Source organism: Chionomys nivalis, chromosome 7 (assembly GCF_950005125.1).
Source record: "Chionomys nivalis chromosome 7, mChiNiv1.1, whole genome shotgun sequence".
Classification (NCBI taxonomy): domain Eukaryota; kingdom Metazoa; phylum Chordata; class Mammalia; order Rodentia; family Cricetidae; genus Chionomys; species Chionomys nivalis.
This window is the reverse complement of record NC_080092.1, coordinates 12,273,168-12,294,984: the sequence shown is the minus strand read 5'-3', so window position 1 is coordinate 12,294,984 and position 21,817 is coordinate 12,273,168. Positions and strand designations below refer to the sequence as shown.

The 21,817-nt window shown below is 50.1% G+C and overlaps 3 protein-coding genes across 3 annotated transcripts; 1 reads left to right on the top strand and 2 right to left on the bottom strand.

Annotated features, from left to right (window-relative positions):
- Positions 1–3,753: 3,753 nt before the first annotated feature.
- Positions 3,754–8,794, top strand: Mlst8 (MTOR associated protein, LST8 homolog). Its single transcript, XM_057774613.1, has 9 exons — positions 3,754–3,803; positions 4,462–4,667; positions 4,829–4,880; positions 4,966–5,128; positions 5,450–5,525; positions 5,608–5,760; positions 6,490–6,614; positions 6,715–6,878; positions 6,972–8,794. Exons 2-9 carry the CDS (start codon positions 4,539–4,541, stop codon positions 7,088–7,090), a joined length of 981 nt encoding a protein of 326 aa, XP_057630596.1. The 5' UTR covers positions 3,754–3,803; positions 4,462–4,538; the 3' UTR covers positions 7,091–8,794.
- Positions 7,565–8,799, bottom strand: Bricd5 (BRICHOS domain containing 5). The gene is made up of 5 exons (XM_057774615.1): positions 8,710–8,799; positions 8,375–8,527; positions 8,203–8,304; positions 7,791–7,944; positions 7,565–7,695 (listed from the first exon to the last, which is right to left on the bottom strand). The coding sequence occupies exons 1-5, from the start codon at positions 8,785–8,787 to the stop codon at positions 7,601–7,603; spliced, it is 582 nt and encodes a 193-aa protein (XP_057630598.1). The 5' UTR covers positions 8,788–8,799; the 3' UTR covers positions 7,565–7,600.
- A 1,049-nt stretch (positions 8,800–9,848) lies between these two features.
- Positions 9,849–12,634, bottom strand: Pgp (phosphoglycolate phosphatase). The gene is made up of 2 exons (XM_057774614.1): positions 11,889–12,634; positions 9,849–11,795 (listed from the first exon to the last, which is right to left on the bottom strand). Exons 1-2 carry the CDS (start codon positions 12,526–12,528, stop codon positions 11,470–11,472), a joined length of 966 nt encoding a protein of 321 aa, XP_057630597.1. The 5' UTR covers positions 12,529–12,634; the 3' UTR covers positions 9,849–11,469.
- Positions 12,635–21,817: the final 9,183 nt, after the last annotated feature.

Below are 21,817 nucleotides of genomic sequence, written 5' to 3'. Positions count from 1 at the left end.
TTCTGCCTCTGAGTGCTGAGAGTAAAGGTGTGTGCCACGGCCCCCACTGCCACCTCATCTGGTAGTCATATAGAGGTAGTAGTTGCACAGTGTCAATCCACTAAATGTCACTGTGCCATTGAATTGATGTTTTTTAAATCATTCTTTTTAAAAATACGTTTACATAATTTTTTAAAATACATTGAATTGATTCTATTTTAAATTATTATATAGCCAAGTGAGGCTGGCCTTGAACTCTTTTTTTTTTTAATATTTATTTATTTACTTATTATGTATACAATATTCTGTCTGTGTGTACGTCTGGGCCAGAAGAGGGCACCAGACCTCATTACAGATGGTTGTGAGCCACCATGTGGTTGCTGGGAATTGAACTCAGGACCTTTGGAAGAGCAGGCAATGCTCTTAACCTCTGAGCCATCTCTCCAGCCCTGGCCTTGAACTCTTGATCCTCCTGACTCAGGTTCCCAAGTGTCAGGATTACAGATGTGTCCTATTGACTAAATTGTTCACTCTGTTTTTATTTATGTATTGCTGGGCTAACCTAGAATGTGCCAGGCAGTCTCTCTACTACTGATTTGCATCCTTTTCCTGAACTGTTCAATTTAAATGGCCAACTGTGGGACTAGAGAGATAGCTCATCAGTTAGGAGCAATTCTGTTTTTGCAGAGGATCTGAGTTCAGTTCCCAGCACATACATCAGGTAGCTCACAACCACCTGTAACCCCTAGCTCTAGGGGATCATATATCCTTTCTTGGCCTCTGAAGGCACCTGCATGCATATATGCATGCTAACACAGACACACACATACCCATAAACAAAAACAAACCTTTAATAAATGGACAATTTTATGCTTTGTGAGCTTCACCTGAACCAGCACAAAGTCCCACAAAGAGCAAGCTCATAAGATGAACGTGAAGGTGCTGAGAGCCAAGAGCTGTGTCGGCGCAGGGTGGAGGGAGAACAGCCTAAGCACAGGCAAAGGACCTAAGTAAGGGCGTGGCGAGAGATCTCTGCGGAGCCAGTGGCCTGGGGGAAGGAGAGATTAGGCAGAGGCAAGGGATAGGAGACCCAGGAACCTGGAAGTTCTCTGGTACCCCTGAAGGGTCTTGTGGGTTAATAAGGCCAGATTTCAGTTTGCAAAAGACCACACAGGCACGGCGGTGATTCCAGCGCTCAGGAAGTGGGGACAGGAGGAGGTCAAGGTCATCTTTAGTTACACAGAGAACGTTCCAACCAGCCTGGGGTGAGTGAAATTGTGTGAGGAAGAGGAGGAGGAGGAGGAGGGTGGGGCAAACAGGTTGACTGTTAAAGGGGGACTAAAGCAGGGCTTTCCAAGACGTGAGGAGTGGCGCACGCCTCTAATCCCAGCACTTGGGAGGCAGGGGCAGGTAGATCTCTGTGAGTTCAAGGCCAGCCTGGTTTACAGTTCGAGTTCCAGGAAGGCCAGGGCTACACAGAAAAACCCTATCTCAAAAGACAAGGAACAAAGACGTGAGGAGGTGCGTGCCAGGTGATATTGTTGGCTCACAACGGCAAGGACGAAGGATGTGCTCGGATGATAGCCAGTTATAACAGAAAGACAACTGGTCAGTGAGAGTTACTTTAGACAGGAAGGTAGTGTCAGTGAGGCATTTGTGTGCAAACAGAAAAGGGGGAGAGTTTTTTGGGAGGTGGGAGGACAGGAAGAGAGTCCATTGAGGTGGAGCTGGTACTGGTACCAGGGAACAAAAGAGAAGATGCGATGCCATCCCCAGTACACAAGAGGTGGAAAGAAAGTATCTATCGGGTTTGGCAGATGAAGCTGGGCAGTGGCCTTGAGGAATTTCCCCAGAGAGCTGGGGGGGGAAGCTACGGAATGAGGGGGAGGTGGGAAGTGCAGTTACCAACGGTGGCAAGGACAGCTCTTTGGAGGAGACAGAATTTAGCTGGAAAGAGAATACTAGGGTTGTTTTTTGTTCTGAAAGCACTAAAGGGGAGGCTGGAGTTAGCACTGAAACTCAGATGCTAGTATACTTGCCTAGCGTGTGCAAAGTCCAAACATCCACAGTGTCAGAGACAGGGAACTTGAAGTTCAAGGTCATCCTTGCCTAGTAAACTTGAAGTCATTATAGGGTACCAAGCAAACCCTGGATGAAACGACAAAGTGTGGGGGGAGGGGAGTGTGTATGGCATACACCTTTAATCCCAGCACTTGGGAGGCAGAGATAGGCGGATCTCAGTGAGTTCGAGGCCAGACTGATCTAAAAATTGAGTTCCAAGACATCCAGGACTGTTACATTAGAGAAACTGTGTCTTAAAACCCCACCCAGCAGCCTGGTCTACAAGAGCTAGTTCCAGGACAGGAACCAAAAGCTACGGAGAAACCCTGTCTCGAAAAATCAAAAAAAAAAAAAAAAAAAAAAACCCACCCAGGGGGCTGGAGAGATGGCTCAGTGGTTAAGAGCACCACCTGCTCTTCCAAAGGTCCTGAGTTCAATTCCCAGCAACCACATGGTGGCTCACAACCATCTGTAATGAGATCTGGTACCCTCTTCGGGCCTGCAGGCAAAGTACTGAGGATACTGTATATGTAATAAATAAATAAATCTTAAAAAAAAAAAAACCCACCCATGCAAAAAACAAACACAAAGCTGGGGGTGGTGGTGCACGCCATTAATCCCTAAAAGCAGAAGCAGGTGGATCTCTGTGAGTTCGAGGCCAGACTGGTCTACAGCATGAGTTCCAGTATAGCTAGGGCAGGACAGAGTAATCTTGTCTCAAAACACCAAAACCAAACAAACAAGCAAAGCGAACAACAAAAACACATTAAGGGGTACAGGTGAGGAGGACCTGGGGAAAAGTGTGGGGGAGGGGGATGTCTATGATCAAAGACCTGGGTGCATGGACAAGAATTGGCCTTGGCCAAGGAACTGGACTCACCCTCTTGTGATCATAGGAAAAATGGGTTTGCAGTCCCATTTCTAGTTGCAGTGGAAAGAATCCATGGGAAAACAAGGCTAACTTTGTGGAGTTCGGAGGACTGTAATAAAGACGAAGTCATGAGAATCTGCAGTTCTTTTTTTTTTTTTTTTTTTTTTTTTTTTTTGGTTTTTTCGAGACAGGGTTTCTCTGTAACTTTGGTGCCTGTCCTGGAACTAGCTCTTGTAGACCAGGCTGGCCTCGAACTCACAGAGATCCGCCTGCCTCTGCCTCCCGAGTGCTGGGATTAAAGGCGTGCGCCACCACCGCCCGGCCAGAGAATCTGCAGTTCTAAAGGGGTTCCTAGGCTAACTTGTGTGTACTGAGGATCAGGCTGGGGCTGGACAGGTCTGAAAAGGCCCAGACTAGGGTTACCAGATAAAGCAAATAGAAGTACAGAATGCCCAGTTGCATTTGAACTTCTTGTAAGAAAGTAATCCTTTTAGTACAACGTTTGAGATATGTTTATACTTTAAAAAAAATTACTGAAAGTTTTGTTGGAAATTCTATCTTGGTAGGTAGGGTAGGGGATTGTGTATGTGTGCAGGGGTAGGGGACAAGGACAGTGCAATCCTTCCTGAGAACCAAGCCTGGAAAACAGGCAGCCGCACCAAGGCTGTGATGTCCAGTTAGTACAAGTCTGGGGTCGGGGCTGACGCCCCTCCGCGCTCGATCGCTTCTGCAGTTCCTGGTTTCAGAACTTTCAAATATCTCTGGCAACTCCCCCACTCATGGTCTCGCCCTAAGCAGCTATCGATAATTCTACGCTCGGCCCGGCTTCTATCGACTCGCTCCTACTCGCCTCGCCGTCCTGGACCAAGGCAGAGTGCTGAGCGTGTGTAAGGTACGGAGTCCGCGGGACGAGGGCTGAGTACTAGTCGCTGGGTGGCTAGGACGGTGCGGTCGGGGTAATTAGGCTGGTAGGACAGAGCCAGAGCAATCTGCAGAGCACAGGGGAGTTCGGGGGTCCTGCCGCACAGCTCCCCCACCCATCAGAGCCCAATGCCGGTCAGCTACGCATGCGCAGCAGCCGCAGTGCCCGGCTTCCCCAGTCGCCCTGCGCATGCGTTGCCTACCCTTGCGGCAGACGGCGCCTCTGTGATTGCCCTCTGTGTGTGACTGCCTCCTGCTGGCTGCAGGCGGGTTGGCGTCTCCTTCCGTGCTGATGAAGCGGAGGTACAGGCGCCAAGAAGTGGAGGAACTGAGTCGCCTATCTTGAGACTGCCAGCGTGACTCTAAAGATTCATTTTTCTTATCTCTAAAGTGATAATACTCGGCCGGGCGGTGGTGGCGCACGCCTTTAATCCCAGCACTTGGGAGGCAGAGGCAGGCGGATCTTTGTGAGTTCGAGACCAGCCTGGTCTACAGAGCTAGTTCCAGGACAGAACAGGCTCCAAAACCACAGAGAAACCCTGTCTCGAAAAACCAAAAAAAAAAAAAAAAGTGATAATACTTAGTGTAGTGTGCGGATTGTTTTCTCATACATGTATCTTTCCCTCTAGATGTTTTGACCTTTGGACTTTGCCTATCATCTAGCTCCTGGCCTCGTGCAGGCCTCATTTTCCCCAGCCATCAAACAATGAACACCACCCCAGGCACAGTGGGCAGTGACCCTGTCATCTTGGCAACTGCAGGCTATGACCACACAGTGCGCTTCTGGCAGGCACACAGTGGCATCTGCACTCGAACAGTGCAGCATCAGGACTCTGTATCCTTCACTTAGGAGCAGGCAGGGTGGTGGTGGCCAGGATTAGGTATGAATGCCAAGTGCCTGGGGAAACTCAGGCCACGTGGTGGAGGTCTTGATAGTCTGTGGCCCCAAGGCCTCACTTTCCAGGGTTCCCTTCCCATCATCCTTAACATGCTCAGCAGGTGAATGCATTGGAGATCACGCCAGACCGAAGCATGATTGCTGCTGCAGGTACCTGAGATTCTTGACCTCAGCCCTTCCTTGACTGGTGGCAGGACTACCTGGCGCCATGCTTCAATTTAGCCTGTGTCCCCAGGTTACCAGCATATCCGCATGTATGATCTCAACTCCAATAACCCCAACCCCATCATCAGTTATGATGGAGTCAATAAGAACATTGCATCTGTGGGCTTTCATGAGGATGGCCGCTGGATGTACACGGGCGGGGAGGACTGCACAGCTCGCATCTGGGACCTCAGGTGTTGAGTGCTGGACTGGAGAGGGTGGCTGTCTGGGAAGAGGGCAGCCGGGGGTTGTCTTTGGGCAGGTACCCCACGGACAAACTAACCAAGGGGGTGTTTGAGGGGAGAAGGAAAGCAGGATGGACCTTCATCAAAGCCAACCCTGCTTTAGGCTAGCGGCCAGACTTCCATTCTCCTTCTGCTGGCCTCACACTGTCATCTGTGGGGAAGACCCAAACTCCATAAACTTCCAAGGCTCTTATTAGCAGAGAATGAGGGATTTTGGCGGGACACCAGTAGTATGCATTAGACACCATGTATAATCGTAACTCCCCACAGGTCCCGCAACCTGCAGTGTCAGCGTATCTTCCAGGTGAATGCGCCCATTAATTGCGTGTGTCTGCACCCCAACCAGGTGAGGAGCACTCATGGGGCCAGGTCCCTGGGGGCTTTGGAGGGCAGAGATACTGCTGCATCTTACCCCCACTACATCCCAGGCAGAACTCATTGTGGGTGACCAGAGCGGTGCTATCCACATCTGGGACCTGAAGACAGACCACAATGAGCAGCTGATCCCTGAGCCTGAGGTTTCCATCACGTCTGCCCACATTGACCCTGATGCCAGCTACATGGCAGCTGTCAATAGTGCTGTGAGTACCGGGATTGGGTACAGGGCCATCTCAGCACCTAGCCCCTCATCTTCTGCAGATGACTTGATTCCTTGGTCATCCCTCAGGCCTAAGTTTTCTGCCCAGCTCCCAAAGTCAGGCACCTGCTGTGTGCCATAGCCCACCCATCAAACTAAGCACCTCAGCCAATATTTCCCTTTCTTTCATGTTCCAGTCCATGACTTTGATCTTCCCTGATACTGACAAACTTCTTTATGGCCTTCCTGGGATGCCTGATCTGTTCTCCTTCAACTGTAGAAGTATCCTTTAGCCTTACTAACAGGCTGCACTGTTCTGAGACCTTAAGATGCTCTGGCTCCTTCTCATAGACTGCAGGATGCTCAACTTTGGTCCTTGCTCTCATCTCTAGTGTCGTTTTCTCCTTTTAAATCCTAGAACATCACTTCTTCCACATGTTTGCGTTTCCTCCTCCCAGCCTTGGGTTGTTACCTCTTCTGTCTGGGTGCCCTCCTTACTGCCTCCCTCCTGCACATCTCTGCTGGCCAGCAGCAACCTCTAGGGAGCTGTGTTTGAGTCCTCGGTCAGTGTGGACTCTTGCTTTTGACCGGCTGGGCATGGTTCCTTGTTGGGACCAAGCTTCCTGTAGACATGACCCAAGATGCCAGCCTTCCTACCCTGGCCCAGGTGTCCATGGATCCAAGTCCAGTTCTGAGGGTCTGGGTTTTGAATGACTGCCCTTCTGTCCTATAGGGAAACTGCTACGTCTGGAACCTAACCGGGGGCATTGGTGACGAGGTGACTCAGCTCATTCCCAAGACAAAGATCCCAGCCCACACACGCTATGCCCTGCAATGCCGCTTCAGCCCTGACTCCACGTGCGTGTTAGGGTTTGGGGGAAGAATGCATCTGCAGGGGCTGGGGACACTATCTTGTGTGTGGTCAGTGGATACAGGGATACCCAATGTCCAACCCCAGGCTCCTTGCCACCTGTTCAGCTGATCAGACATGTAAAATCTGGAGGACATCCAACTTCTCCCTGATGACAGAGCTCAGCATCAAGAGTAGTAACCCTGGAGAGTCATCCCGTGGCTGGATGTGGGGATGTGCCTTCTCAGGGGATTCCCAGTACATAGTCACAGGTGAGCCCTGCCCTCTGTCTCCCCCACAGTGCCTTGGCCTCTGGAGAGGCCACTCAAAGTTGCTGCTTTCTTCTGCCTGCACCCCCTTTGCAGCCTCCTCTGACAACCTGGCCCGGCTCTGGTGTGTCGAGACTGGAGAGATCAAGAGAGAGTATGGTGGCCATCAGAAAGCTGTCGTCTGCTTGGCCTTCAATGACAGCGTGCTGGGTTAGCCTCTATTCCTTGAGGCTGCACTGGGAAGTCAGGACTGCCTGGTATACTGGCTCTACGTGGATGAGACTCTCAGGTCAGCCTCTGCATGTCAGGCCAACTGGAGCTGACCAGACTACCCTGGCCCCGCCTGGCCAACCTAGACTTGCTGGCCACTCTGCCCTGGGACTCTCTCCATGCCCAGTCTGTTGTCAGAAGGTTCACCAAGACAGGCTGCGTGTGCCTGGACAGGGAGTCTTTGCTCCCTTTAGGAGGCTAGACCCACAGGGATTGGAACTGTTGAGATTTGAGGTTGGTGCTTGTTTCCCAGGTATGTCACCCCACTTGCTCCTCTCTACCCATGTACAGGTCCTGAGGCCCCCAGAAATTACCACTATGGCCAGGTAATCTGGGTTTATTTGTCCCTACTCTCAGCTTCCGTTCACTGGTGGTGGTGACCTGACCAGCTGGCTGACATGTGGGGACAGGATCGGCCTGTGGGGACCAAAAGCTGGGAGGGCTCGGTAGGGGGCTTAGTCTGGAAGGTAATAAAAGCAGACAGACACACAGATGTTGCTCGGGAAGCAGATGTCAATGCAGAGGTAGATCAGCCGCTGTCTCTGGGGCCCTGGGGAGAAGGGAACTCATGAGTCCCAAGGGCTCCGACCCAGTACTGTCCTGCAGGAGCCATAGACCTGTTCATTCAACCCTTCCCCAACTCACCCTCTGCTCGTCGGGTCCAGTAGATGGGAGTGTCCACGCAAAGGTGTTGCACTGAAGCTCCCACTTGGGTAGGGTCCACAGTATGGCCCCCCAAAACTGCCATCAGCTCCTGCTCATAGTGGGTCTCTTGGCCAGGTACATGGGACTCCTGGGCCTGCAGAAAGACTCTGGTGGGCCATCGTATAATACTTTCTTGATCCTGGCTGGGTAGGGCATTCGTGTTCCACCCCAGCCTGATGGCCCTTCCACCTGCTCTTGTCAACAGCCTTAGTCAGGGGAAGATAGAGCTTTCTGTTCCCCTGAAACCAGAGCCTTGGCTGGCCCAGCCAGGCTGCACAGAGGACCTTTTGTTTGTCCCCTGGCCTTGGGGAGGGGATTTGGAGGGGGTGGCAAGCCAAGTAGTACTGCTCACCCTGGAAGTGTTCACCAGCAGCCTTAGGGTCTCCTGATCTTGGGCTTCCATCAGCCGGAGGAAGCAGGCCTGGTGCTCTGCAGGGCGGTAACAGATGTAGCCCTGGGGAGGCAGACAGGTAAGTCAAGGCCACCACATACCTCCACTCTACCCCCCTCCCAAGCTTACTCACACTTTGCCCGTCGAACAGCACAGCCCAGCTGTGGTTGCTCTGAAGCGGAGTCACCACGATAGTTGCCATGTTCTGGGCCACGTCCACTAGAGTGGTTTGGTTGGGCCAGGGTACCCTGGAGCTTGAGGTCTTTCGGAGCATCTGCAGCAAAGGCTAAGAGGTATTTGGAATTCAGCCCTAACATCTGTATTTCCACATTACCTGAGTTGGCCTTTGTTTCTGCTGCTCCTCTGGCTATCTGCTCAAGGCCAGTATTTAGGCCTGGCCCAATGGGAGATACTAGTCTGCCTGCTCCTTCCCACTCTGTGTACCTCTGGGTTTGAGGTGTGGCTCACCTTGGGAGGGCTGTCCGTGAAGCCAAGAAGCCCTCCTGCCATGGCCCCTGCAGTGACCAGTGTCAGCAACAGCAGCATGCCCGCTGTTCTCCAACCCCTATGGCAGGGTTTGGTCTTCACCTGGGGGCATATTACTGTCAGAGGGGCTTCTGGGTTAGAGATCAGGGAGCGACTTGCTCAGGAAAGGGGCTGATGGTAGGTGGCGACACCTTTGTCTCCTATGGTGTCCCTGTGTCCTTGCCGGGGGTGGGGTGGGGGGTGGCAGAGACACTCACCTCAACAGGCCTGGACCTGAGGCTCTCAGTGTGGATGTGCCCTTGCTCCATGCTGCAGCCCCTGCTGACAATGCACTGATTGTCTACAGCCCCTTGGAGGAGTCAGCCAGGGAAACCTCAGGATGCCTTTGATGAGTCAAACTGTACCCTCCCCTCCCAATCCCACTGCTTCCTTCCCAGCCAGTATCTGATATCCCGGGGTCAGAGCCAGGACAGCCCTCTCCCCCACTGCTGGTCATCAGACATGTCTCTGGACACCTGGCCTGTGCAGATCATGGTTCTGGGAGCGAGTGAAAGCAGGGCCTTGGTAGGAAGTCAGAACTGGCTAGATCTTGGCAAGGACGATTTTGTCTGTTTTGGCATTTTCTTGGAATCCGTTACCTCTGGACTCCTGAGCTAGACACAGACCATCAATAAATGTTCAATGAACCATCAGTATGAGGCTAATTGCTTTCTTTACCTGTAAACTCCCAAGCCTCTTTCCAGACCCCATTAACACCAGATGGGGTTGTGGATATTCCCATGTGCACACAGTGGGCTCCAGGCTGCACTGGACAAACAGCTTGCTATGTATCAAGAGTGGCTAAGCCAGCCTGTTCCCTAGCATGTTTTTTCCTCACCAAGCTGATTGCTCTGGCCCTGATCTGTCTAGCTACATGGTAGCTCAGCTGCACACATATCCACACATTTTACCCAGTAGCTGTATTCTATTCTGGTTTTTCACTACATACTTCCTGTTTCTTCAGGACCTGTTTGTTCCTCAGAAGAAGGTGGGGCTGCAGTGGTCATGTCCACTGTGTAAGATTTTGGAACTGCGATCCTGCCCTGCCTTGTCTCCTGCCTTGCCCCCATCCATAGTTAGACAGGTGTTACTCAAAGTATATAGAGGAAGGCAAACCTTATCAGTGTGGGTTTGAGAGTTTAATGTGCATTTGAGTTCACAGTGAAATAAGGTGGAAATGTAACACGCAGGTTCTCAGGCTACTGCCCAGTACAAGAGGGGCATCCCTTGCTGCTGCACCTACCAGTGCTCCTGTGTAGGTGATAAAGCCACAACAGAACAGTTATTACCCTACCCTGACTCACAGAGCCACCCTCACAGAGGATCAGCACCAATGTTAAAGGCACTGCTGCCTTCATGTTGAATTATGGCATTATTCCACTCCCAGCAACCCGACCTGGGAACAGCTTCAGGCATGGGATATATTTTATTGCTTTGAGAACTTGGTGAACAGGTGAAGTGCTGTGATCATGAGTAGCCACAGGGCAAGGAGCCAGGAAGGAAGGAGTCAGCCAAAAGGAACAGCTTCCTGGGTTAGCCCCACGAACGCTGCCCAGTCTGCTCAGCAGACTGCTAAAGGTCAGAGACTTGCAAAGCAGAGCAAAAGGCCAGAGATGCAGAGAAGCCAATTGGTTGGTAGGGTGGGCCTTCTGGCTGGCCATCAACAAGGAAATCCAGGATGGAAATAGATGGCTTCGTGGAGCACCAACATATAACCCAGCCACAACCCAAAGGATACAGGCCAGGGAGGTTGTGAGACAATTGTTCTCAGGACTCCTCTTTCCTTCGGTACCCAGAGGGCACTCTGGGAAACAAGGCAATCCTTAGGATGCACAATGGCTATGCTGCTGATGGCGGCTTAAGGTTTTTTCAGTGGGATTTACCCACTGCTATTAATCCACACACTAAAGATGCAATTCCACACCTGACAACGTTGTTGAGTAGCTTAAATTTTTTTTTTTTAAAAAATAAACACTGTTCTAAGGTCCCTGTACAGCAGTATGGAGTTAAATGCAGGCACCCATACCCGCTCAGCAGAGCACACTCAGTGAGACATTTGGGTTTAAATTCACACAAGAGAGCCCAAGTTTAGCTAGGCTGTTACTGTGCATGAGACTGCAATCCTGGGCATCAGAACAGACAATTGTGACATCAAAGTGGTTTTCAAGGAAGCCAAGATGAGTGGAAGCTGTCAAGGGCAGTATCCTAAACCCCAACAACAGCAATCCCTCCTGGGAGCAGCTTCCTCCACTCCCACCCTGCAGGGGAGGAACTGGGAACACAGAAGCAGGCTCCTTTGTAGTGTGGTCACAATGGAGGACACCCACCCCAGTTTCTGGTCTACACAATTGTCTCATAAGAGCCTTCCTTTCCTCTCTGCCCATCTAAGGGTCTGATCCCTGAATACATTTTTTAGTAAAATGCATGACACACACCCCTTGACCTACTTCAGACTCATCAACAGGGCCTAAGCTTACCTGAATCCTGGGCAGATGCTACGCCCACCCTATAGCCTTCCAAGTTTAAAAGTGCATCTTAAAATATAACCATCTGTAAACAACACCCCCAACGTTTGCCTACAAGGTTAATGTCTTCCCCGGCTCAGTTCTAATTAACCTGCAGCCATTTCTAAGCCCCACCTATTAATTTAGGTAACTGATTTAAAATTCTTTTTTTATTCCAGAGATTAAAGACACTAGATCTTTAACCTTGAAGGGCAGGCAAGAGGTCGGCTATGCTGTCAACATAAAAGTCAGGGACCATTTTCTTCTTGTTCATGCAGTCACTTTCCTGATTAATCTTCACATCTTCAAGCGTGGAGACTCCGGTGAGGGTCAGGATAGTCTTCAGGCTACAGGTGGCGCCCAGGAGGATGTCTGTGTCCAGGCGGTCTCCCACCATGACGGTGCGCTCTGGGTTGATCCCATACTCCCGGGACACGCAGTCGAAGATGAAGCGGCTAGGCTTCCCGATGATGTCCGCCTGGCGCTGGGCGGCCATCTCCACGGCTCGCACCAGACAGCCGGTACCTGCAGGGCGAGGGAGGGAAGGGGACGCTGGGGGTCAGAGGACACGGAAGGGCTGGACCCGCCCTCCAACCTCCAGCCCTTAGGCGCACGGACCCGCAATGAAACGGCCGTTCTCCAGTGGGAGCCGGTTGTCCATGTTGGTGCCCACGAGCAGACAGTCGGGCTGCTGCAGGTACCGCACGGCCTTGGTGAGTTTCATGTAGCTGAAGTGTGGGTCGAAGCCCACCACTACCGCGCGCACGTCGGGATCGAGCGGCACGGCCAGCCAGTCGCTCGGGCTTTCGCCCTGCAACGCCTCCGGGCCCACACCCACGCTGGCGACACCCACGGCCTCCAGCTCGGCCGCTAAGGCCGGGCTGCCCAGCACGTAGGCCTTGGGGTCCGGCACGCCGGCCAGGCGCTGGCGCAGATAGAGCGCGCTGCAGTAGGCCGTGCCGAAGACCTCGAGGCACGCGTCGGGCCCCGCCGGGCCGCCGAAACCCAAACGCCTTAGCTTCTCGGCGTAGGCCGTGCGAGTCTTGCTGCTGTTGTTGGTGATGAAGCCCAGTCGCTTGCCGCGGGCCCGCAGCGCCCGCAGGGTCTCCGGCGCGCCCGGCACGGCCGTCTCGCCGCGCCACAGTACGCCATCGCAGTCGAACAGCAGCGTGTCCACGTCGGCCAGCAGTACCCTGGCCCGCTCGGCGTTCAGCCGCACGCAGCGGGCCTCGTCGCCGCCGGCCTCCGCCTCCGCCATGGCCGACCGCTGGCCGCCGCCGCCGCCACCCGCCGCCACCGCCGCCACTACCGGCCGCTCCTCACAGCCGCCCGCCGTGGCCCCGGCTCCGCCTCTGCGACGCTCATTGGCCCCGCTCCTCGCGCGCACCGCCCATTGGCCTCCGCTTGCGCCAATCCCTCGCCGTTTCCCGCGTGCCGCAAGGCGCACAGCCGCTACCGTCGCGGGCCAGGCGCGCGGAGGCGGGCAGCCATTGGCTGGCTGGTCCGGATACGCCGATGATTGGCTGGCAGAGCGCCAACCGGCAAGGGGAAAGCGTACGCTACGGAAACGCTGCGGGCCGTGAATGGCACGGGACGTAAGGCGGCTGATCATGGATGGACGTGGGGTAGCTCGCTCATTGGAAACTGGTGGTCAGCCTAGGTGACGGAGACTCCAGGTCAGGGACCCGGGGCCAGTCCGGCCGCTGATTGGCTACCTCTTCTGGCGGTCTTGGCTGGGCGGGGCTATCCGCAGGAGCTCGGCAGGAGGGGCCACCGGCGTTGCAGTCACGTAAGCGCCTTAGTGGTGAAGTCGGAGCTCGCACAGCGTATCTTTATTTGAAGCCGTGCCCAGCCTGTGACCTTAACTACAAATGGTTCTGTGCTACCTGTTCCAGGGATGGAAATCGTGTCTTTGATTCAAAAAGTTGTTGATAACCATCTTGCACCCCCTACTTTTGTTTTAAAAGGTTATCTGACCACTTAGGACTTACCTTTTTCTGACTACCTTGTTATGCCCACCTTGCAACCACGTCTTTGTTTCAGGAGATCGTTAGGACCTTATGTTTTGCTCCTACAATCTGCCCTATTTTGCCTGCCAAATTCCCTATTTGGAAACCCCTTACCCCTGAGTTTTCTAAAAACCTCGTTTTCCTCACATCCAATGTTGACCTCTCAACTCCTCCTTAGGAGTACACGAATTTAAAAAAATACTTGGTTTAAATCATTGTTTGCTTTAATTAATTCGGCCATGATGCTTTGGGTTGGTGGTCTTTCTCTTCTCGCCGCTGGGATTAACAGAGTACGATCTTTAATCGAGATTCCTCTAGGCCACAGGTGAGAATTTTAAAAAGATTAGAGCAAGCAAATTAGAGTGAATGCATTGGGAAGAGATTCGTTATTGATTGGATAGTAATATAAGAGCACTTTTGTGAAATGTTGGAATTGTGCTATGTCTGATACTTGATACATGCACATATTATGTAGACATAAGTGCATCATTGTATACTATGCCTCAATAAAAGTATTAATAGTTGATGAGGATGATAACAGCTACCAATTGCTAAATGCCACACTGTGGGCAACGTCCCCTGGATCCCAACCCCACTGTTTTGCCATTACTGGTTCATGTCACTTGGAAACTGAGAAACCGTTTTTGAAGAACTGAAGGAGTACCCTTGCGGAAGGAAGTTCAGGTTTAATCATAAACAGAAATGAACCTAGTATATCTTTTCTATAAGATGGCTTTTAAGCCTAAGATGGAGAAAGACTGGCTTTTCATCCCTCCTGAAGACCACCCTAAGACCACCCTAAGTTTAGTTCCCAAGCACTCAAATTAGGCAGTTCACAAGTGCCTGTCACTCCAGCTCCAAGGGACAGTGACTTTCTTTTCTTTCTTCTTTTCCCCTTTGTTTTATTCATTTATTGTGTATACAATATTCTGTGTACAAGCAAGCCTGCAGACCAGAACAGGGCACCAGACAGATGGTTGTGAGTCACCATGTGGTTGCTGGGAATTGAACTCAGGACCTTTTGAAGAGCAGGCAATGCTCTTAACCACTGAGCCATCTCTCCAGCCCCGCCCCCCCCCCCTTTGGTTTTTCAAGACAGGGTTTCTCTGTAGGTTTTTGGAGTCTGTCCTGGAACTAGCTCGGTAGCCCAGGCTGGCCTCGAACTCACAAAAATCCACCTGCCTCTGCCTCCCAAGTGCTGGGATTAAAGGTGTGCTTCACCACTGCCTGGCAAGGGACAGTGACTTTCTTCTGCCCTCTGTGGACACTTATGCACACATGCACGTACACACACATAATTAATAATATTTTAATATTTATTTTTTGGTTTTTTCGAGGCAGGGTTTCTCTGTAGCTTTGGTGCCTGTCCCGGAACTAGCTCTTGTAGACCAGGCTGGCCTCGAACTCCCAGAGATCCGGCTGCCTCTGCCTCCTGAGTGCTGGGATTAAAGGCGTGCGCCACCACCGCCCGGCTTTAATAATATTTTTATTTATTTTATTTTTATTTTTATTTTTATTTTTATTTTGGTTTTTTGAGACAGGGTCTCTCTGTAGCTTTGGAGCCCGTCCCGGAACTAGCTCTTGTAGACCAGGCTGGCCTCGAACTCCCAGAGATCCGCCTGCCTCTGCCTCCCTAGTGCTGGGATTAAAGGCGTGCGCCACCACCGCCCGGCTTTAATAATATTTTTAAAGATTTATTTTTACTTTATGCATATGAGTATTTGCCTGCATTTATGGTAATTTTGGAAACCAGAAGAAGGAAGGAGTGAACTGAGGTGTCGTGAGCTCTCTTTTGGGTGCTAAGAACTGGATGACCAGCATGGTGGCTTACACCTTTAATCCCAGGATTCAGAGGTAGAGGTAGGTGTATCTCTGAGTTTGAGGTCATCCTGGTCTACAAAGCAAGTTTTAGAACAGCCAAGGCAGTTACACAGACAAACCCTGTTTCCACAAACATAATAATAATGTATGTGTATGTGAAATCTTTCGAAAACTATTATCATTGTTTTCTTTTTAAATTAGGTGTTTGTGTGCCCATGTGTGGCATGGCAAGTGGGTCCTTGGGACACAACTCAGGTTGACAAGCTTGGCTGCTAGTGCCATCTCACTGGCCCTGTCTTTGTTCATTTGTTCTGAGACAGGATTTTATAAACTGAGGCCAGCCTCAATTCAATATATACTGAGGGTGACCTTGAATTTCTGTTCTGTCTGTGTCTTGCAACTATTGAGAACATAGGTAAGTGCCACCATGTCAAGTTTGTGCATGCCAGGCAAACCTCTGTCAATGAGCTATGTCCCCAGGCCCCTTTTGTTTGATTGTCTTTTGTTTTTTCAAAACAAACTTTCTTGAGTTCGAGACCAGCCCGGTCTACTGAGCTAGTTCCAGGACAGGCTCCAAAGCCACAGAGAAACCCTATCTGAAAAACCAAAAAACAAAAAACAAAACTTTCTACTCTGTAGCCTGGGCTAGCCTGGAACTTGGAACTTTTGGCACTCCTTCTGCCTCAGCTTCTGAGTGCTGGGATTACAGGCATGAGCTGCCATGCCTACTCTAGGACCATCTTATAAGTGAGATGTACCCTTGGTTATCATGCTTCCTTAACTCAACAGAGTGCCTGTGAAATCTGTCCTCAGTTTATTTTTAATTTTTAGTGAATTATCTCTTGGGCTGTTGTAAAAACATGTGGTTTTGTCTGTTTTCTTGCTGATGAGCACTGGGTCATTTCCAATTTAAGACTCTTGTAATGTCTCTGTGACGATTCTTGTTTCTATGTATGAATATATGGACATATGTTCCCGTATCTGGGGTGTATCATTTGGAGTGGAATTGCTAGGACATAGGCGAGGTATGTGTTTATCAGCATCACTTTGACTTGCGCTAGCTGTCAGACTAAAAGCAGTTCCCAGTTTCCCTGAGGGTCTGCCCTGTATCAGTTCCCAATGTGTCAATCTCTTGCTTTGCTCTTGAGCCCCAGTTCTCCACAAGGGTTTTTCTGAATCACTTCTACCTTCAAACTCATCAGACAAACCCAATGACCTCAATACTCCTAAGGTCCTATTTATGGAATATCCTATCTCTGCTGGCCTGGAAAACTTGAAGGACAAGGACCACAGCCTTGGAGGGCAGAGACTGCAGGGCTCCTTCCTGGAGTCCATGCTACCTAGGAGAACTCCTTCATCCCTCTGATTTCATATTTAGTCTGGGGAACTGAGCTGGAGCGAGAAGAGCTGCGCTTGACAAAAGATCACAAAGACTGATTCTATCACTTAGAAACCCCAGGCCACAATGGAGAATGCCAATTACGAACAGATGTGACCAGACTTCCGAAACACTGACCTGATTGCCTTGGTTTACCCTTGTCAGTAAGTTCACAGACAACAGCACCACTCCTGCTGGGAGAATCACAGGACAATCCTGAGAAACAGGTGCTGTTAACACACCTCTGTGACAGGGAGAAACTGAGCAACAAAGAGCCATCTGCTAACTCCAAACCTGAACACTGCCACCGGGTCTTCTGTTGGTGAGAGAGACAGCATGCGTGGTGGAAGAGTACAAAGGAGAGAAGACCTCCAGGCTGAGGGGAGCGCATGGTGGAGTGGCCATATGGATGGACTGGAGCCCATCTTGATGCTTTCCTCATGCACAGCTGCTTCAGTGTATATCCTCTAGTAGATGGCACCAGTGTCATGTCCTCCCAAGTGAGGAACATCCCTGAAATGGCATAGCCAACAATACAGGTTAGATGTGACAGTTAATCTTCATTGTTGTCTTTGGGGTTTTTTGGGTTTGTTTGTTATGATTTTTCTTGTTTTTTAGAGGCAGGGTTTCTCAGTGTAGCCCTGGCTATTCTAGAACTCGCTCTATAGACCAGGTTGGCCTCGAACTCAGAGATCTGCCTCCCAAGTGCTGTCTGCCTTCCAAGTGCTGGTATCAAAGGCATGCGTCACTACCTGTCTGGCTCTTGTTTTTGTTTTTTGTTTTTTGTTTTTTTTGAAACATGGTGTCTCTGGGTACCCCTGGCTGTCCTGAAACTCACTCTATAGACCAGACTGGCCTCGAACTCAGTGATCTGCCTGCCTCTGCCTCCTGAGTGCTGGGATTCAATGTGTGCATTACCTCCATCTGGCTTTATTTAGATGTTTTATAAAATGTCTTACTATGTAGACCAAGATGTGCTTGAATTCATAAGCTTCTGCCTCCTGAGTGCTGAGATTAAAGGTATGTACCATCATACTTGGGTCCTCCTTTTTTTTTTTACTCTGTGTATGTGTGTGTGTGTGAGAGAGAGAGAGAGAGAGAATATGATGTGTATATGGTATGTAGGAGTGAGTGTAAGTACGTGAATACCACAGTGTGCACATGGAAGCTAGAGGCCAGCTTTTAAAAGCTTGTTCTCCACCACTGCTGTGAATTCCAGGGAGCAAACTCACTATGTCAGGCTTGGGTGGCAAGTGCTTTTACCTGCTTAGCCATTATGCTTGCCCATCAGAAGGATTTCTATTGGCTTCCAGGCCAGCATGCAGCTACAGAGTAAAACCTTGTTTTAAAACAACAGGGGCGGCCGGGCGATGGTGGCGCACGCCTTTAATCCCAGCACTCGGGAGGCAGAGGCAGGCGGATCTCTGTGAGTTCGAGACCAGCCTGGTCTACAGAGCTAGTTCCAGGACAGGCTCCAAAGCCACAGAGAAACCCTGTCTCGGAAAAAAAAAAAAAAATAAAAATAAAACAACAGGGGCTGAGGATATAGCTCAGTGGTAGAGTGCCTGCCTAGAATGACAGGATGAGCTCCATCCCCAGCAAAAAACAGGGCATGGTGGTACATACCATTATATGGTATATATATTATGGTGGTACATACTATATACGGTATATATATTATGGTGGTACATACCTATATATGGTATATATTATGGTGGCACATACCTATATACGGTATATATTATGGTGGTACATACCTATATATGGTATATATTATGGTGGTACATACCTGTATATGGTATATATTATGGTGGTACATACCTATATATGGTATATATTATGGTGGTACATACCTGTAATACCAGAACTTGAAAAGTGGAGGCAGGAAGAGCAGAAGGGCCGGAAAGATGGCTTAGTGGTTAAAAACACTTGTTGCTCTTGTGGACCTAGGTTCAGTTCCCAGCACCCATATGGTGGCTCAATAGTGCCTGCAACTCCAGCTGCAGGGGAGCCAATGCCCCGAGGACATCTTCCAGGAACACAAATGATATATTCGCACACACGGGCAGCAAAGCTCTAATAAAAAAAAAAAAAAAACTAACTTCAAGGTCATCCTTTAACAAGGGAGTTCAAGGGCAGCTTCAGAATCCTAAGACCTTGTGGGGGCAGGGACACCACCTCACAGTTCCTCTGCCTGGGTTAGTTATGTAAGGTACAGCTGAAGCCAGGCCAAACCTAGGAGATTGAGGGCAGCCAAAACAATTTATCAAGATCATATCTCAAAATTTAAAAGAACAGTTCCTCCTTCCTTGTAACCTCCCACTCTCAGGGGTTTTCATGTTTTTTCCTTAATCTGCGTTCTCTCTGGAAAGAAAAATTCAATTTAAAAAATTAAAAAGGCTGGGCGTGGTGGCACACACCTTTAAATCCTAGCACTTGGGCGGCTGGGAGGCAGAGGCAGATCTCTGTGAGTTCGAGGCTGGCCTGGTCTACAAAGTTGAGTTCCAGGACAGCCAGGGCTGTTACACAGAGAAACCCTGCCTTGAAAATAAATAAATAAATAAATAAATTAAATAAATAAATAAATAAATAAATAAATAAGCAAGCAAGCAAGCTGTGGTGTTGCACACCTTAGATCCCAGCACTAGGGAGGCAGAGGCAGGTGGCTGTCTGTAACCTCAGGGCCAGCCTGGTCTACAGAGCGAGTTCTAGGTGCTAAATATACCCTATCTCAACCCCTCCAGAGAAGTTAATAAGGAGGACTTGTGAGTTCCTGTCTATGACTGTGGGTCTTTAACACTTGTCCAACAGGAGGCTATCTGGGTGAGGGAGTCTGTTTACTGTCCACTAACTGCAGTGACTCCTGCAGTGACTCCTGTAGTGACCGACGCCTGAACTGCATGGGCTCAGGACACTCTGACCTTCAGGGAGAGCCCTAGCAGGAATCCTGGTCTGCCTTAGAGTCCACCCAGCAGATTCTCTATCTCTTCTACCTGCTCATGTTTTGTTACTCCCAAGTCATCTCCCTTTGGGTTTTATTTTGATGATTTTTTCCCCCCAGTTTTTTGTTTCTTTTGTGAGATAGGGGTTTCCTATGTAAACTCATTATTTTGTAGTTTCAAATTCACAATGATCCTCTGGTCAGATCCCAAGTGCTGGAATTATAGGTGGACACCGCTATCCCCCCTCCCCCACTCACTCTCTCCCTGGACAGTCTTCTCTCTTCTATTTCCTGGACACTGGCTTTTTCTTTAACTCTTCAGTACATCTTTGAGGAAGTATTCCAGGATTCTGGGCTCATCTCTTCCAGGAGAGTCTTGTGCTAAAAAAACCAAACCAAACAGAAAACCCAAACAAACAAACAAACAAAAACCCACCCTACCAATAACTAAACAAAACATATAAACCCAGCCCAACCTACTACTTCCCTCATTTGCCCTTATCACATAGATCTATCTAGAGCCCATAACTTCCTGAGCTCAGTTCCTCCTTTGGCTATGCCCTGAAATCTTGGTGGCAGGCAGAGATCCTTCCAAAATACACATTCTCTGATAAAACAGCAACGGTGAGTGATTTGTCAGCAGAAGGCAGTTCCACCAATTCTATCCTGATGTGGGGATAACCGTAACTCTTTCTCCCTTCCTCCCTCCTTTCATTCCTTTCTCTTTTAATTTAATTATTATTATTATTATTTTTTTTTTTTGATTTTCAAGACAGGGTTTCCCCGGCGCTTTTGGTTCCTGTCCTGGAACTAGCTCTTATAGACCAGGCTGGCCTCGAACTCACAGAGATCCGCCTGCCTCTGCCTCCCGACTGCTGGGATTAAAGGCGTGCGCCACCACCGCCCGGCTTTAATTTTTTATTTACTATATATACAGTGTTCTGCCTTTACACCAGAAGAGGGCACCAGATTTCGTTACAGATGGTTGTGAACCACCATATGCTTTCTGGAACTTAAACTCAGGACCTCTGGAAGAGCATCCAGTGCTGTTAACCTCTGAGCCATCTGTCTCTGCCTCCCAAGTGCTGAGATTAAAGGCATGTGCCACTACTACCACCCGGCCCTTAGCTGTTTCTTAAACATCTCGGCTCATACCAAGCCAAAGGTTCCGGGTCTCAGTCTCCCACGTTGACATCACAACATGGAAACAACTTTTGCTCAGTGCCCTTCCGAGGGCAAAGCTGCCTGCTTCCTGCTGAGGAACCCACTGCTCTTCTGGTCCTGTGTCTGGGTCAGCTTTCCTGGAGACTGGTGACCTACCAGGATCTCAGCCTGCATCCTCCTGGTTACTGGGAATCACTAAGTTAGCAGAGTCCCCTGAATTCCCAGCCTGGATCAGAGCCCCGAGAGCAGACCTGGGACAGGTATCCTGACAGTTTTGTGCTTTAGGCTTTTCATCTTCAAAACAATGATGATGGGGCTGGAGAGATGGCTTATTGGGTAAGAAGACTTGCAGCTGGGCAGTGGTGGTACACGCCTTTCATCCTAGTACTCAGGAGGCAGATGCAGGCGCATCTCTGTGAGTTTGAGTCTGGTCTACAGAGTTAGTTCCAGGACAGCCAGGGCTACACAATGAAACCTTGTGTCCAAAACAAAAACCCAACAAGCAGAAAAAGCAGACTTGCTGTTCAAGCAGGAGGATACACGTTTGTAAAGAACTAAACTGAGTATGCCCGTGTATACCTTTAATTCCAGTGCCAGCGGAAGAGGCAGAGACGGGATCACTGGGGCTTTCTAGTTGCCAGCATAGCCAAAATATGGTGAGGGCTAGATCCAGTGAAAGATTTTGTCCCAAGGGAATAAGGTGAAGAGCAGATGGGAAAACCACCTGACCCCACTGGCTTCCAAAACCACACCCACATGTGTATGTGCCCGCAACTCGCTCACATGTGTATTGCCCACGGCTCGCTCACCCACATGCATATGTGTCTGCAGCTCACCCACATGTGTATGTGCCCACAGCTTGCTCACCCACATGTGTATGTGCCCACAGCTCGCTCACCCACATGCATATGTGTCTGCAGCTCACTCACATGCGTATGTGCCCGCAGCTCTCTCACCCACATGTGTATGTGCCCACGGCTTGCTCACCCACATGTGTATGTGCCCGCGACTTGCTCACCCACATGTGTATGTGCCTGCTGCTCACCCACAAGTATGTACCTGCGGTTCGCTCACCCACATGTGTATGTGCCTGCGGCTCGCTCACCCACATCTATGTACCCGCCACTCACCGACGTGTGTATGTGCCCGCGGCTCGCTCACCCACATGTGTATGTGTCCACAACTCACTCACCCACGTGTGTATGTGCCCGCGGCTCGCTCACCCACATGTGTA